The sequence below is a fragment of the Perna viridis genome, chromosome 1, assembly GCF_037379345.1.
Source record: "Perna viridis isolate PV_CMFRI_1.1 ecotype Kerala chromosome 1, ASM3737934v1, whole genome shotgun sequence".
Taxonomy (NCBI): Eukaryota; Metazoa; Mollusca; class Bivalvia; order Mytilida; family Mytilidae; genus Perna; species Perna viridis.
In genome coordinates this window covers 71,554,977-71,571,752 of record NC_142445.1, presented here as the reverse complement: position 1 = coordinate 71,571,752, position 16,776 = coordinate 71,554,977, and the positions used below count along the sequence as shown (strand labels likewise).

The 16,776-nt window shown below is 31.8% G+C and overlaps 1 protein-coding gene across 3 annotated transcripts in view; it reads left to right on the top strand.

Moving 5' to 3' along the window:
• LOC148630248 (receptor-type tyrosine-protein phosphatase epsilon-like) overlaps nt 1-16,559 on the top strand; it is a 29,130-nt gene extending 12,571 nt beyond the window's left edge. For 2 of the 3 annotated variants that reach the window (XM_088564160.1, XM_088564144.1), the window contains exons 7-26: nt 1,307-1,483; nt 3,217-3,417; nt 4,440-4,545; nt 4,995-5,089; nt 5,839-5,987; nt 6,357-6,444; nt 6,884-6,960; nt 7,401-7,437; nt 7,783-7,880; nt 8,641-8,766; nt 9,664-9,812; nt 9,984-10,119; nt 10,322-10,465; nt 10,733-10,832; nt 11,054-11,127; nt 11,804-11,935; nt 12,452-12,577; nt 13,938-14,089; nt 14,463-14,598; nt 16,271-16,559. In XM_088564160.1, the coding sequence (XP_088420286.1) occupies nt 1,307-1,483; nt 3,217-3,417; nt 4,440-4,545; nt 4,995-5,089; nt 5,839-5,987; nt 6,357-6,444; nt 6,884-6,960; nt 7,401-7,437; nt 7,783-7,880; nt 8,641-8,766; nt 9,664-9,812; nt 9,984-10,119; nt 10,322-10,465; nt 10,733-10,832; nt 11,054-11,127; nt 11,804-11,935; nt 12,452-12,577; nt 13,938-14,089; nt 14,463-14,598; nt 16,271-16,345 (2,378 nt within the window). In that variant the 3' untranslated portion in view covers nt 16,346-16,559. The remainder of the gene's footprint in view (nt 1-1,306; nt 1,484-3,216; nt 3,418-4,439; nt 4,546-4,994; nt 5,090-5,838; nt 5,988-6,356; nt 6,445-6,883; nt 6,961-7,400; nt 7,438-7,782; nt 7,881-8,640; nt 8,767-9,663; nt 9,813-9,983; nt 10,120-10,321; nt 10,466-10,732; nt 10,833-11,053; nt 11,128-11,803; nt 11,936-12,451; nt 12,578-13,937; nt 14,090-14,462; nt 14,599-16,270) is intronic. The other variant, XM_088564152.1, reaches the window with a different exon arrangement.
• Nucleotides 16,560-16,776: the final 217 nt, after the last annotated feature.

The following is a 16,776-nucleotide window of genomic DNA, read 5'->3' as shown; positions in this document are numbered from 1 at the left end:
CTTTTGTTACTTTGTATGTATGATTTCAGTTACTTAATGTTCTTTGTTGTGTATGTCTGTTTTCCATGTCTGGTCTTTTTTCTTGGATTACATTCTTTTGATTACCGCTATGACCTTGGTTCCCTTGATTATTCTTTTTAAAGACATGTTTTTGTGTAGAGGTATACGAATTGTGTATTTAATGAACACTTGAATTGTTGATATGTCAAAATATGATTGAGTTAAACAAAATGAGCAGTAGTAGACATAATTTGTTTTCCTCGGTAATATTTTGACTATGCATGATAACTAATACTACAGTCATTATTTTTGCCAGCAGTGTCTCAGCGCCTCAGTTGATCAGATTTGTTTGATACAGTTTTACGCTTTGAATATAAATTTTGATAGATACAGAGACCAGTTTTGTAGGGAGGGTAATATTTATTGTATAAAATCCTTACTTGTTTATGTGGTAAATTATCTAGTGAATGATACCAAATTTAAGACATTTTGGTTGAACAATCAATTTTATGACTTTATCCCATTTTCCAATTTTATGCAATTTTTGATGAAAATCGCCACAAGTCATTCAAAGAACCATAAAAGTATGATTTGCGCTTGCACTAAACAGTTTGTTTGTTTGTTTGTTTGTTGGGGTTTAACGTCCGAGCAGCAATATTTCAGCTATATTCAGACAATGAACATGAAATGGATGATAAAATGAACATGAAATGAAGAAAAAAAAGGATGGGTCACAAGGATAATAGGGTCGACAAATTTTGATTGCCACTGGAAAAAGGGGGGATGGGTAAGGTAGGGCAATTTAGCCTCCTGTGGCGGAGCGCAAAGGTTCCTACTCCTATCGAATACCACAGCAGGTTTCTTTAACGTGCGAGGAACGTGGCACCTTTCCCAACACGATGCACCACTATGGTTTGCGGTCAGGTTTTCCGTATTATAGCCTGACAACCCCAGCAAGTAACATGCCAGGGGTACCCCATTCCACCACCTGGGGCACACATCCCAGTTGCTCTGTAGGCAGAGCGCCTAGCCCCCGGCTAGGTTTCTGAGCACTATTTAGTCGCCTTTTACGACAAGCTTAGCGCTGCTGCAGGCCTATTCTTTTAACACCCGGACCTGCACGGGGCGCACTAAACAGAAAAGCCATATAATAATAATAAAGTATAAATACCCTAGTAGGTGTTTTGACATTGAAAAATACGTCAATTTAAGAGATTTTATGGTGGAATTGGTGTACACATCATTTTACTCTTTACGCTAAGTGTATCCACTATTATTTTATTATTGTTATTTGCCTTTTTTGTAGGTGTTAGTTGTTCTAAAGTTCCGGAAATTGAAAACTCGGCCGACATAGATGATAGGCAAGTGTATAGATATCCAATGAATGTAACTATTCGATGTAATTCGGGATTTTTTTTGAATGGTTCGAACACATTAGAATGTAATGCAGATGGCAAATGGAGTACTCCGCCTAAATGTATAGGTAAAAAGATAGCATATGTGCCTATAATAGGAACATGTTGTTGAGGATATTTTATATATGTAGTTTTTAAAGTCAATTTTATTATTACCTTATACATATCAACTTTTAGAAATATGCAATAAAAGGGAAACGTGCCTTATGTAAACGTTTGATATTAGTTGTAGAGGAGTCATTGGTCTTGTTTTGTGATTTTGAATATGATAAATAAATCTTGTTTTGAATTCTTATATTATTATATTCTAATATCAATTTAAAGTAAAACCTTTTGACCTTTATTTACAAATCTAAGCTTTACTCCGTATTTTTAAAAACGATTGATGTCCTACCGAGTCGACAAGCGTACACACAGGTCAAACCGTGAAGAAAAACTTGAATTCCATATAAGGTTGCTCACCTATTTTTTTATTTTGTTTTAAGAAACAGAGTCACATTCTTTCACATAAAATCCGAGATCTTTGTGATGTATCCATCTGCGCAATGAAAACTGATTTATTCAACCTGTCATAGTTTTTATTTCCCCTTTCGTCTAGCCCGGACTTGACTTTTTATGAGCAACTCGACGATTGTTTCTAGAAAAGCAGATGACGCTAACCCTACCGGTGCACCAGGTCCATGCTTCGAGGTTTCAGCGGAGTCCGGGTTGTTTATTTGGTTTTGTTACTTTGTATGTATGATTTTATGTTTTTGTTGTGTATGTCTGTTTTCCATGTTTGGTCTTAGTCCCTGGATTACATTCTTTTGATAACCGCTATAACCTTGGTTCCTTTGATCATTCTTTTAGTGAATGCCCTTAATATATTGATAGGTAAAGGAAGCTATTTTAAAATAATGGTCTATCATGTTAACCTTGTTTTTTTTTTAGAGATACTCGATTCCTAATTGCATCCCTACGTAAAGAATAGGTCATTTTTCGGTTTTGCACTACATCGAAACTTGCTTATGGAAAACTTTACTACTCCACACCCAGTCCACTGTAATTGCAGAGACTGTTTTTTTCTTAAGCTATTAGTTTTAATGGCCATTCTTTAATATGATCTGAACAAACTTTCAGTAACTAAGAGCTTTATTGTAACGGACATCTCATTTATGTAAATTTTCGACCTACTGTAAAGGGGGTTGCTCAAGGCCTGAAGAAATATTTAAACCCTACTCTAATTTCATGCGCCTGGCCACAGCCTGGAGATGTGGGTCAGTAATGTGCCTTAGATACGTTATATTACTTTTTAGTTTTATTTTGAAGAATTTTACCGACCTGTTATGTGTACCCTAAATTTTGTAACATTTGTTTTCGGAGCCTTCCAAAGCTAACTTTTGTTTATACTTATTGATGACCTTTTGGTGATATCTAAAATATTTTGTATTTACAGGGCTATACATCTGTTACATTTAATCATATTCATTCCTTTTTCTTATGGTTGATAAGAATAAGAATTCGAATAATCTTTTGAATACCTTTAAAAGGCCTTAATTTGATTATTTAAAGACTTAAACAATTGGATTTTAATCTTCAAATGCATTACATAAGCAAGCCATTTTCAGAAAAAAAGATTCACAAAGCAGCAGTTACAACAAGAACTATCGACGTCCTTCAAATGTTTATTTTGGGATTTTAAATATGACAAATAAATCCAACTCCATTCATATTGGCCTTGAAATAAAAAACAGTTTGCCTAAAATGTCAAATTTAGGCAAAGATTTATTTTTTTGCCATCATGAATTAAGGTTTTCTGTAGGTTTTCCTTGTCCAGAGATAAACGAAGAAAAAAACCGGCACCATGAACCTATTAATTCGTTGTACAGAATTGGTGATAAGGTGTTTTTTACTTGTAAAAGTGGATACACACTATCGAATTCGGACACAAAGATTGAATGTGTGTCACACGAGACAAACTTTACCATAGGAAAGTGGAGCTTCAGTTTTCCTTCATGTATAGGTACGATATAAATTAGCTCTGAAAGATATAAGTTCATTAAGTAAGGTGGCCTGTTTTAATAGATTGAGAGTGTTATATTTTCTCATTTGTATTCTTCAGCCCAAAATTCATACTTGTCCGGCATAATTCAAACCTGAAAACACTGAGGTTTTACTACGAATACTGAAACATTGTAGAAGGTATCGACAACTAATCAATAAAGAACGGTAATCAAGTCTCAATGACTCACTGAGCATTTAACATCAAAATTAATCGAAAAATAAACTTGAACTATATTGTGTCTACGCGTTTGTTGCATCACCAAAAAAATAAAATAAAATAAAATAAAATAAAAATAAAAAATAGAAAAAAAATTTAAAAAAAAACCGTTTCTTTCACTTATTTATTGTTTGCATCTTCTGTTTTCAATACTAATTTCACAAACCATTTTCAATTGAATACAGTCTGTTCATATTATAAAATATCCGTAATGAATGGAAGTGGTTGGGGGGATTAATGCGCTATGAAACCTGGTTTAATCCACAGTCTCCATGGAAATACCTGTACAAAATCAGGACCATCGCGTTTATACCTTGATATTGACATTTGTTATACCGACTTTGGTTTTGTTTTACTATTTCTCTTGACTGTTGCCTTGAGTTTATTAGAAGAGTAATTTTGTTTTAACCCTCCATTCACTTAGAATTATCTCAAGCAGTTCTTGTATATATTCGAAGGATATTTGGATGTTCATAATTTTGTCTGCCTGAACAATAAAGGTTGCATTATTTATTGTTTATCCTTTAGTGTAAAATGGAAGGCTGTTAAATTATATAAAGTTGGATATAGTTTTATGTTTTATATTATTCCTGAATGTCATTATATTGTCGTAATCAAATTAGTTTAAATGATAAAAGGATGGAAACCGAACGCCTAAATGGATATCGAATGATTAAGTACAAAGGTACAAATCGAACTGTTGTATGTTTTAATTCAATAAGATATTTTTGTTAAATAATAATGTGTTTAATTTGTATTTTCAGTACAAAACAGAGCTTCACCAATAGGTGTAATTGTTGGTAGTAGTTCAGCGGTGGTATCTCTTTTCTTCATTGCGCTCATTGCCATAATGATAATGTTATGTAAAAGGTAAATATATTGGTTTAGATCAGTTGCCAAGAAATTATCCTTACTTAGCAAATCTGGTTCTTTATTCATATATAATGTTTTGGGCACACGTTCAACCTGCCCTGTGTTGTAAGGGTTTCCTCGTCGTTCATTGAAAACCAATCCGTAGTCTTGGGCGGACATGTTCCATGTTCATCACGGCGAGGTTTTTGTATCCATGAGATATTCACCATACCTTTTCTCGTTTTATATGTTTTAATCATTTATATTAATAGCCGGCTGTTTTACATCCTACACCCTAACATAACATAGCTTTCTATTCTCCATGTTAAAAAATAATAAGGCATAACTTTTTTGTAAAAAAAAACAACAAAAGCTGTGTTACTACTTGCGTAAATTGCAAGATCCTAAAATTTTAAGAATGTTATTTGATGAATCATCCATCATTTACGTTTTGTTCTTCTTTGAAGAAGAAGGGGAGGGAAGCGTAGAGAACACACTCACTCCAACGACAAAACAGATTATACTGCAAATGAGTATGCAAATGCAAAACTAAATAGCAGAGGTAAATTTAGCACGGTCATTGATGTTATAAAAGAAACGCTGAAAGAGTGCTTAATGAATACAACAAATTATGGAGTTTCGTTTTGTATGGGTCAAGAATAGCTTTTATTTACAAGTGAGATGGAGAAATCGGTTTAATGTGATAATTTCTTTCAAAACTATATTTAATTTGATTAAAATCAGAAATTTAAATGTTGATAAATTTAATCATATATCCTGCTGATAATGTAATGATAAATCAATGAAACAATATATAGGAATTAAATGCGGCATTGGAATGCATTAGAGATAGGTAAGTTTTATATTGGCATTTGGGGAAATTTTTATTTGGGGGGGGGTGGGTGGGGTGGGTGGGGTGGCATACCGTATCACTCAATAACTGTGTTTATTTTTACAAAAGCAGGTTGAATGATGGAAAAACTGTATTATTAATATGCTCTGCAGTATTGTTTTCTAATGATTGCAAAAAACGCGTCTTTACCCGTTGTGTATTGATAATGATCTCGGAATTTTTTGATAATTCTTGGCATATATACAGAAAAAAATAACGTGCAAACAATCGTTGGGAGGGAGGGTAACACTTTAGGAGTAACCATATAATATGAAAACAGTGTTTCGTTTGTGTTTAATATGCAATCTACAATGTACTACCGAACTATATCATCCTTACTCTTATAAGCTCAGTGTTAAATCATTAAAGGTATTATTTTTGTTAACCTATTCCTTAAAAAATCAAGTCCTTTATTTCAGACAAAAGCAAAGAATTCAGTAGTGATGATCATACCTATTATGATTTTGATGTTACAAGGATTTCTAAAACTGCAATTGAGAAGAACAAGTTTCATCAATTTGTCGAATGTAACAGGGGAATTAAAGGAGAAATTGGGATGGAATTCAGCGTATGAAGTTTAAAAATTATACTCGAAGCAATGCATATAAGATTTTCTATATGAATTTAATTGTAGAATAAGCGAATGTAATACTTTGAATCTGATATGTGTCAACAAAACCTTAATATTGAATAATGTTTACCTGGAATATCGATAATGAACATCGTAAACATAACATGAAACAACAGACAATAATATCGTTGGAATTTGGGAATGAGAATTAAAAAGTATCCCGCAGCCCACAAAAAGCCATATAGTTCGGAATACAACAAATATTAATAAAGGCGTTAAGTGTACACAAAAAAATTCAACACTGATTTTTGTCAACAAGCCTTTACTAAAACATTGTTTTCCCATGTATTTTTGTTTTATTCAAAGTTATTACAAAGTGGTGCAACAAAACCTACGACTGTTGCACAGGTACCAGCAAATATAAAGAAAAATAAATATAAGAATATATATCCATGTAAGTACTAGAATACTATGTGTTCAGTTATATCTTTAATACAGTGATTTTAAACTTACAAAACAAAAAAAAAAAACAAACAAAAAAACAAAAAACAAAAAACAAAACAAACAAACAAACAAACGATAAAAATAACATATGTTAGACGACAGATATTGCGCATGTATATCAGCATTTTTTAAACTGAATATTCTTCCTTGCTCCAAAAAAAAAAGAAAGAAACAAATTCGTGTAAGAAAAGATGTCAAAAGATGTAGCGGTGAAGTTGTTATTATAGTAAAATTCTGTATATTTTATTGAGCTTAACAGGTGTGGTTGCCTTTCAATTATTATCTATTTCAAACATAACACGAAGAGTTGTTTAATACCTTTGTTGAGCAAAAGGTATAAATCTGCCGTAATGAACAATATATTAACTAATTTCGACTCAAATTTGCAGATGATGAGACAAGAGTTGTATTAGAAAGGATTGAAGATTCATTGAACTCTGATTACATCAATGCATCTTTTATTAATGTGAGTAAACATCTTTGAAGATGATTAAGAATCCAGATACCTTATTTTGTCGCCTTGAGGAAAGAGAAGAAATTATAGAACCTTCGCTTTACAATAAATTCATTCAAAATAAACAGATGCAATATTAACGCTTTCTTCAAAATGGGTGACATAGTCTTAATAGATTTCAAGATTTGTATATCAATAGGTTGTGAATAGGTTTTGTATGTCTTTCTTCACCATATTAAAGATTTAGTTTTCTTATTATTACTTAACTTTTCATTGAACGTACACACATTATCGTTGGGTACATACAATGTGTTTAGTTTAAGATAGTATATATACTTTTGTAAGTCATTTCATACATGTTGTTTATCTTCGGATGTTATAAATGCATGTTGATAGAATTTTGCATATGTTACTTAAATATTGAAGGACTATGTTCTATATTATATTTTAAGGGATATGGCAAGATCAAGCAATACATTGCATCACAAGGTACATACCTATTATGAATATGTATATGTCCTTTATTACAGAAATCATAATCAGTACATTTACTAACCATTTCTAGACTGCCGTAACTTTTGTTGTTTATATTTAGGGCTGTTTTTCCTCTGACACATTCTACATTTTTACATGTAATTATGCATGTACACATTAAACCATTTAGCGTGATGATACAATAATGAAGTTTTGTACAAACAAGCATACAATATATTAATGTAATGAATGTGTAAATAGTTTGTATTAGTAGCTTAACCGTTTAGATAAAGTTTGTTAGTATAAGATGATACGTGTGTCTACAAACGTGCCTGAACACTGCATACTATTCCTTTGCAGGACCTTTAAGCCCGACAGTTGATGATTGGTGGAGAATGGTCTGGCAGTATGATTGTGCCAAAATTGTAATGCTAACACGGGTATTTGAAATGGGAAAGGTAAAATATCACCATTTGCAGTAATAAATTTGCGGATGATATTGACCGTTCATGATATCGTAATAATATATTAATATGCATTTTAAGAAAAATAAGAAGTTTTTGATCTGAGCTATCGTCCTTTCATTTACAGCAAAAACAATATATTAAAAATGACAATCGTTAGAAAAAACATAACATAGACAATCATAAAAAAGACACCATAACGATTCATTACGACTAAAACTAAATATTGACTTAGATGAGGTTTGTGTTAATGACATGATTGTTTTTAAAAAGAAGTTACACCTTTTTGTTTCCTTAGAAAATTGATTTACTATGTAACTTAATTTAATGTAAGATAAGATATTAAGGTTATACCGGTATGTATACCTATAATATATTATCTTACATTAAATACATTTCAATTATTCTTAGTTAGCAAACACCAATAAATGTCATATTTTATTATTTACATATTCCTTTTTAAGTAGAAAAAAAAACACATACAACTGAGATGGTCATCATATATGATTCGTATTAATATCAAAATGACGTCTAAGAAAAAAATACCCTCTCCTTTGTTAAAATTATACGAATATAACTTACTTTCTGGTTTGGACTTTCTCTTTATCAAAATAAAAGATGATTAGAAAAGTGTTTGTTCCAGGAGGAATTGAACTGAATAAAAGCTTATTTTGCTTATATAATATCAATGTACAAAATGTTGTTTTATGTTTAATATCAAAGTCACGTTTCTTTAAAATGACGTATATTTTAGGAAAAATGCATTAAATATTGGCCAGACAAGGAACAGAAAACTCTTACATTCGGAAAAATTGATATCATTTTACAAACTGAGACTGTTTACTCCGACTTTACTATAAGAACACTAAAACTTGTCAAGGTAAATGTAACAGATGTTGTGTTATTCGTACCTCTGAATAAGGCAGAGAAATTTATAACAATTCATCATTCAATTTAAGTAAAATGTCTGTTCATCGGAAAGTTTTAAGAATTGAAACTAATAATATGTTTATTATGTAAATAAAAGCACAATAACGAACCATTTCATTCATAATGAAAACCTTGTGGAACGAAAGGTCCTACTTAATCTTAAAGATTATTACGATGCATGATGCCAAGCTCTGAAATTTAGCATTTTTAATATTAGTTAACTCAAACAACTTTTTGTATTATAAATAATGTTCAACATCTTTCCCCGCAAATAGGTTCTTCGTAAATTTTGTGTTAATTTAATACAAACGTAAATTACAAAAGAAGCTCTGACACATAAATAGGTCAAAAAGTAATCAAGGGAACCAAAATAGAGCGAATATAAAAATAATATATTTCAGGGATAAAGACTAGACGGTAAACAGACCGAACAAAAAAGATCTCCGAGTTCCGAGTTGCTCATATAATGTCATGTCCGGAGTAGACAAAAGAGGAAAAAAAAAACTATAACTATGAAGAGGTCGGTTCTTGTGGTGCAGATGAATACACAATAATGTTCCTCGAGTTCATGATTACGATAACTACTATTTCTGTAGTTATGACTTTAATATTTTAGCAATATAAGCTTAATGAAAGACGACTAGCACGTTACAAACAGTCTTCGTAGTATTAAAAAGCTCTGGCATAACATATAAATGACAGTACGGAATGGAAAGTAATTCGGTCTCTGATACCGTCGATAAAAAAATCAACCGAATAGGAATAGTTAAGTGTATTTCAACATTTCTAGTGTATAACTATTTTAAGAATGTTTCTTGAAATAACACTTACATGAATTGCTTTTCAGCACGACGAACAAAAGACAGTAAAGCAATTTCAGTTCACAGCCTGGCCAGACAAAGATGTACCAAAATATGCCTCATCCTTAGTCCATTTTAGGAAAAAAGTGAATAATACTGAATTTGTTAATAAAGGACCACTTGTAGTTCATTGCAGGTAAACAATATTAAAAGTAAGCCAGTGTATATTCAAAAGTAATAATAGAAAACAAACTTGCATCGATGGCATAGAATTGTATATGTATATCTATTCATTAAATTAATGCATTACTTGGTTACATGTATGACCTTTTACCATTCAATTTATTGTGATGTATAAATTTTCTAGCGCTGGCATTGGAAGAACAGGAACGTTCATCGCACTAGACTACGCTGTAACCGAGGCTAACCAACTGGGATATGTTGATATATTCAGATGTGTTGAAATGCTTAGACGACAGCGCCTGAACATGGTGCAGACAACAGTAAGTTGTGTGTCATATACCAGATCTACATAATTTAATCAACTCTCAAATAAATAGCGTTAAAGAGCTAAAACTTTCTATGAACGAATCAATTATATAATAAACACAGCATACTAAATGCATTTACCGTATGTAACCTTCAGAAATATAATATATTAGTGTCAATTGAAAACTGTTTTTGATAATCTACTTCGTTTTACAGCGGCAGTACATTTTCCTGCATGAGGCTGTTTTGGAAGCTCTAATGTGTAATAATGAAAGTATACCAGCTACTGAATTTCCGCGTGTATATGAACAATCTATCGTGTCAACGACAGGGAAGACCAAATTAGAACTAGAGTTTGAGGTACGTGACAGTTTTACTTCAGCACTGTAATGGGGGGGGGGGGGTGACATGGATTATGTAAAGTTTGTTTTAGCTACTTTTTTTGATTGTTTATAGGGTTAATCACTGTTTCCCGGAATTTATCGAGGTACAAAATCGGAATTTATCGAGGTACAAAATCGGAATTTGTAGTAATAAAACAAATAAAGTTCCTATGTAATTTAGAAAGTTGAAAAAAGATCAAGAAAGAACCACAATCATTCATACAAAATGCTTAATACTTAACAGTTGATGACTAACATGGGACATAAACATGATGAAGAAGTATTTGAAGCCGGAAAGTCGATAGAGAATAGGAATAAAAACAGATATAGTAATATTTTACCAAGTAAGTTCACGAATTGAGTCAATGTATTCATTTTTGAAGTATTCTGTTTACTTTGAATATTATTTTTCACATCTACCCCGAAAAACAAGTTTTATCTTTATTGTAATAATAATATGAATTATTGATGTATTATTTTTTTTTCAGAAGTGATTGGAACTTGGAATTTGCTTTCCGACAGTGTTGAACTCTATCTAATATGTACGCAATTTATTTTTTTGTAGTGTTCTCCGAGATGCCCGCTCTTTCCACGCCAGTAGACGGACGAACTGAATACATTAATGCAGTTTTCTTGCCAGTAAGGACACAGTTTTTCAATTATTAAATCATATTTTTGATGCGGAGTGCAAGAATGTTCATACAATATATTTTCTGCTAATTTTATATTTTAAACTGCCCGTATAAAACATTACGAAATACAAGACAGCAGACTTAATTCTCCTGTGCACAAGGTTTGTACAATATTTCTGACTTTCATATTGGAAAAAAATTGGTGAGCAAAAACAAAACATTCTTTCTATCAAAGTAATATCGTATTTAGTATAAAACATTGATAGGATAAATAATTGGAAAGAGTGAACAACTAAAATATGATCACGAGTGCCGAAAAACATTTCGATTTAATGAGTGTGCAGAACTTGTTCCGCGCTCGAGTGTAATCCTAAAGCGTTCTTGGCACGAGTAATCATCCTTTGGTTGTTCACAATAGCCAATTGATTATCATATTCATTATATAGATTTTCCTCATAATTTATCGACATTTTTAACATGAATTTTAAATTCTGGGGTTGGCGGATTGATATCAAAGTTATGACGTCTTCGTGTGAGTTAGTGCGAGAGTCAAATTACCGACTTTATTTCGCAGTGTAAACTGTCGAAATTTATTACAATGGGTACGTGCAATAAAACACTGCTATTTATATACTAAATGTGTATATACGATTGGTATTTTTCTGATAGAAGTTTTTTTTTAGGGATATAAAAGCAATAAGTCATTTATTATTACCCAAATGCCTCTTGGAAGTACTGTAATAGATTTATGGAGACTAGTTTGGGATTATAACATCAAGGAAGTTGTTATGATGAATCAATCCTACGAACAAAAGGTAAATACTGGTATCTAAAGGTAAACAAACACTTACGATAAAACTGTCTGACACACTCCAGGATTAAACGTTAACTGAGCAACCATAAATATTAAGCCAATTATAATAATAGGCTTAAAATAATAGGCGATGGAAAGCTCTGAGTGATAAATCAAATCCGATGTATTCAACTATTTCTCAAATACTGATACACCTTGCTGGTGATGCAATACATATGTTCAACTAATATATTCAAAATATGGTTAAGATAAAATGATAAATAGTAGATACATTAAATATACCGCATTGCGTATGGCCTAATTACCGGCTCGAGAAATTAAAGACTACTTTTATACAGAAATAAAGTCGCAAATTTTGATATTTTGGCATTCGCTAAAATTACGGCATCCAACACATTTTATATGTAATATGTAACAATGTTATGTATTATATATATTATCAACTACATGTATTATATTATTGTTACATTTTATACAAACTTCGTGTACAAAAATGTATATATTTGTTCTTCTTAAGGAAGTATACTGGCCTACAGAAAACAATGCAGATTTAAGTTGTGATCCTTTTACTGTTTCACTAAAGGATCAAGTGAACAATGAAGTACTGTCTATAAAGAAACTTATGTTAGCTTACAAAAATCAGGTACGCTGGAATTATTATAATGTTAAACACGATGACAAATATTGGGTTTTGTTATGCTTATATCTCATTCAGTTTTAGTAATCGTATAATGCACCACCCTTCTATTTATAAACAAATATCAAAAGTTCCATTGACTTAATATTTCCCATTGTGAAGTGTTGTTTTTTTCCTCTGCAAAAACATCCTTAAAAACTGTTGGTCATGCTATTCATTCTGGTAGTAAGGTGCCCACATATTTAAGTAATTAAAATAAGTAAAATTTTACCTGGAAAAGAGCGAGAGAAAACATACTTTCAGTAGGTATGGTTCTAATGAGTTGGTTAAAAGCAAATCAACATTTCTTGGGCGTCCTTGTATGCTATAAGTTCAATAATTGCATCTTCATTAACCTCGGCAAAAGCTATTGTAACAGTCGTCTGGTGTTTTTGTTTTGGGAGGAAATTTTAAAATGTACAGTAATACCGGACTGCACAACGGTAAGGCCAAGATACATTTCCAGTCGGAACGAGGTGGTATACTCAAAGGAGGGATGGTATACTGGAATACCACTTATCTTTTTATCCAACCAAAATTCTAGAAATTAATATGAAGTATAATATATATATTTGCCCTTTGTCTTTAACTTTTAAATATCAATTTATCCTTACAGAGATTGTCTTTACACTCATTGAAACGTTCACATTTCCCATTTTAGCGTTCGTACATCGTTTGTCGTGCGTTTACACATCATTTTGCGTTCGTTTAAACGCTCGATAGAAGCGTTTGTTTAAACGCACGATTGGAGCGCTCGTTTAAACACACGATACGAGCGTTTCTTTAAACGCACAATACGAGAGTTCGTTTAAATTCACGATAGAAGCTTTCGTTTATTTTTGTACTTTGATTATCTCCTTTATTGAACCGTTATTTTTATATTTATTTGTTATTTTCAATTTAAATATTTTCATTAATTCAATTTTCTCTTTTTTTCTTTCGTGATATTTGCTATCATTATGTTTCATCGTTCGTCTATCGTGCGTTTAAACGTACGCTATGAGCGTTCGTCTTTCGTGCGTTTAAACGCACGTTATGAGCGTACGTTTATCGTCCGTTTAAACGCACACTGGGAGCGGTCGTTTATCGCGTTTAAACGCACGATAGGAGCGCCCGTTTAAACGCACGATAGAAGCGTTCGTTTATCGTGCGTGAGGGAATCTAAACGTCTCAAGGAGTGCTACTTCATTTTATATGTTCTGGATTTTTTACAATTATAACTTGGTTTTTTTTTCAAACTGTCGAATCATATCAAATTAGCAGTAGATGGTAGTGAAATATGAAATGCAAGGGAAGAATTATCGAACTATACATGTTTTATTTGTAGGAGAAACGTGAAGTCAAATTAGTGCAATCAAGTTTTTGGTCAGATGAAGCTCTTATTCCAAGTTCAGTGCAGAATTTTATATACTTTATGACAGAACAAGAGCAAGAATGTGAAAAACAGGAGGAGGATGGACCTGTAGTGGTACATTGCTCGTAAGTTTGCACATTTCCTGCGTTCATGGTAGTCTTCAATAATTTCAAATTGCATAATTAGTTACAGACAAAAAACATATGTAAATGAAATGAAAATATACATACATTTAATAAAGATTGAACAATAATTACATATCATCCTGATTATAAAAATCTTATCACAAAAAATGTTATGTTAATGAGTATCAATATCAACATTGTGTGATACTTTCTTATCTTATAAATATTTGATTATTTTCAAAAGTTAGGTATAATTTCATTTGTATAAAATTTAAAAAAAGACTAAAACTTGAGCGAAAATAAACCGTGAGTTAGAACTACTCTTAAAATCATAAGTATATAGAAATAAACAATAATGGCTTTACTTTTTAAGAAATGGATGTGACAAGAGTGGTTTATACTGTGTGATGGCGACTGTTTTAGAAAGACTGAGGATAGAACAAGATGTTGACATACAACATACCATTAAAGAGATGAGGAACAGAAGGCCTCAGATCATACCTTATTATGTGAGTCCGTGCACTAAATATCCATAAACACACGTATACAACACTAAATATTATTAGAATACACACACAACATACACACATATAACAAATCAATTGATGAGGTCTCAGTTGATTACGCACCAGATACAGAATCAAATACGTGTTCAACACTTTTCCAAAATATATGAGGAACAGTGGCAACGGATCATACCTTACGATGTTAGTAAACATTACAAGGTCAAGTTCTTACAATGATGAATACAAGGGCTTAAGATTAAACATAGGAAGGCAGGTATGCACATATAATTATCGTCTAGCAGACTGAAAATCATAAGACATCACAATAGATCAATCACATAACAATATCGTTAACAAATAAAGAAACAACAGATGGAAAAAGTCCTACAGCAGAAAGGTGCGAAAACGAATCGTACAATCCCTACATAAAATGGGGATGAACTCAAATGCTTTGAAACGATAAACAATCCCATTTTACTTTCGTTTTTATATGTTTAACGACAGTTTCAAATTTGTTAATCGTAAGATCCTAAGAACTGCGTGAATTCCAAAATCTAATCATTCGCTGAATTCTATGCAGGATATTGATGTAAAGGTCCCAATATATAAGAAAACGTATGAGTTTAGGGACAAAACCGTTTCATGTCAGACCAGCTTTGTATTTCTACATAGGAAAGGATTGTTGACTATTTACCAAAGCTGTTGCGTTTGTTTAAAAGATTAGGTGAAAGATTTCTCTTTGTCAATTTCAAAATGATTTAAGATAAGAAGCAGACATCAGTGTGTCTTCAGTGTCTTCAGACCATGAACTTTGTAACAGATGAGATGAAAAGATAATCATTAAATCGAGAATTTTCTAGTCATAAAAAATGATCAGTATAGCGGAAACTGCAATTGAAATAGGGGAATTCTTATTACTAACACATCGTTTGCTGGAGTAGAAACAGATTGCCAAGTTGAGATGAACATACGAAATGTGTTAGTGTCTGTTTAAATACTGATTTACCTTAGTCAATATTTTAGTTGTCCTAGTCTACAGCAAGTTACATATACATGCGATAATCTTCATTTGTAGTAATACACAATAATTACCATCACAAATACATGTATGCACAGCATATATCATTTAACATATAAAAGGGAGACATTAAATGATTTATCAGTCTCCTCGGACACAAGAAACACACACGCACAAACAAAGACAAAATGTATGTATCATTTTATCAAAAAATGTCTTTTTATCACATGGACTGCACTTGTGTATCAATATGCCTTTTTTCACAAAGCAAATATCCAAAAGCAAACTTTGAAAACCTTAATTGGATTATATAGTAACATGATTATCAGCATCAACCAAAGGCTGTACTATATTTGAGCGTTTATTAATACATTATAATGAAATTGACACAAACTAACTTACAAATAAAATACATTCTATTTTATTACGTACTAGTGAGTGCACGGAAATCGTGTATTCAACTTTGTTTATAACAACCTTTGGGAAACTCTTTGGTTAAAACATAATTTTACTCATGTATTCAATGAATCTGAAGATATCAAGTGTCATTTTTTTCTAATTTAATGGCATTGGTAATAAGTCATGGGCATTTAATACTGAACAGAACTCATAATTGGCATTTCTCTTAAGTAATAGTATAGTTTTATTCTGTTTCAGGAACAGTACCATTTCCTACATAAGGCGGTTTGCAAATACCTTGAGCAGTTTGAAACTTATTCAAACTTTCAATGAATCGGTCTCCGGGTGTTAATCTAGCAAATTTTATGTAAAGGAGAGACTACTTCATTTTAAGGAAATTTAACTGTGTAAATCATCACTAAGTAAAACATTTATTTGAACCGCAGCCTGGTAATAATGGTTATTTAAGATACGCCAACAAGAATCATAATTGCCGATCTTTGCAAATTTGAACAGCACAATTTAATTAAAAAACAATTCAAAATTTTCCAGTTTTTCCAATTTCATATCTTTCTAAAACCTATGTCGTTATTAATTATTCAACCATTTGTTTCACCTACATATATACTTGATCTAAAATCTACAAGCCATGAAACGCTATAGCGATGAACGAAATCGAGGTGTCGGCTATCAATTTGTTTACGTATTAATTGAAGTATTGTAAAAGGGTAATCTTGGGAACCAAGGTTATAGCGGTAATCAAA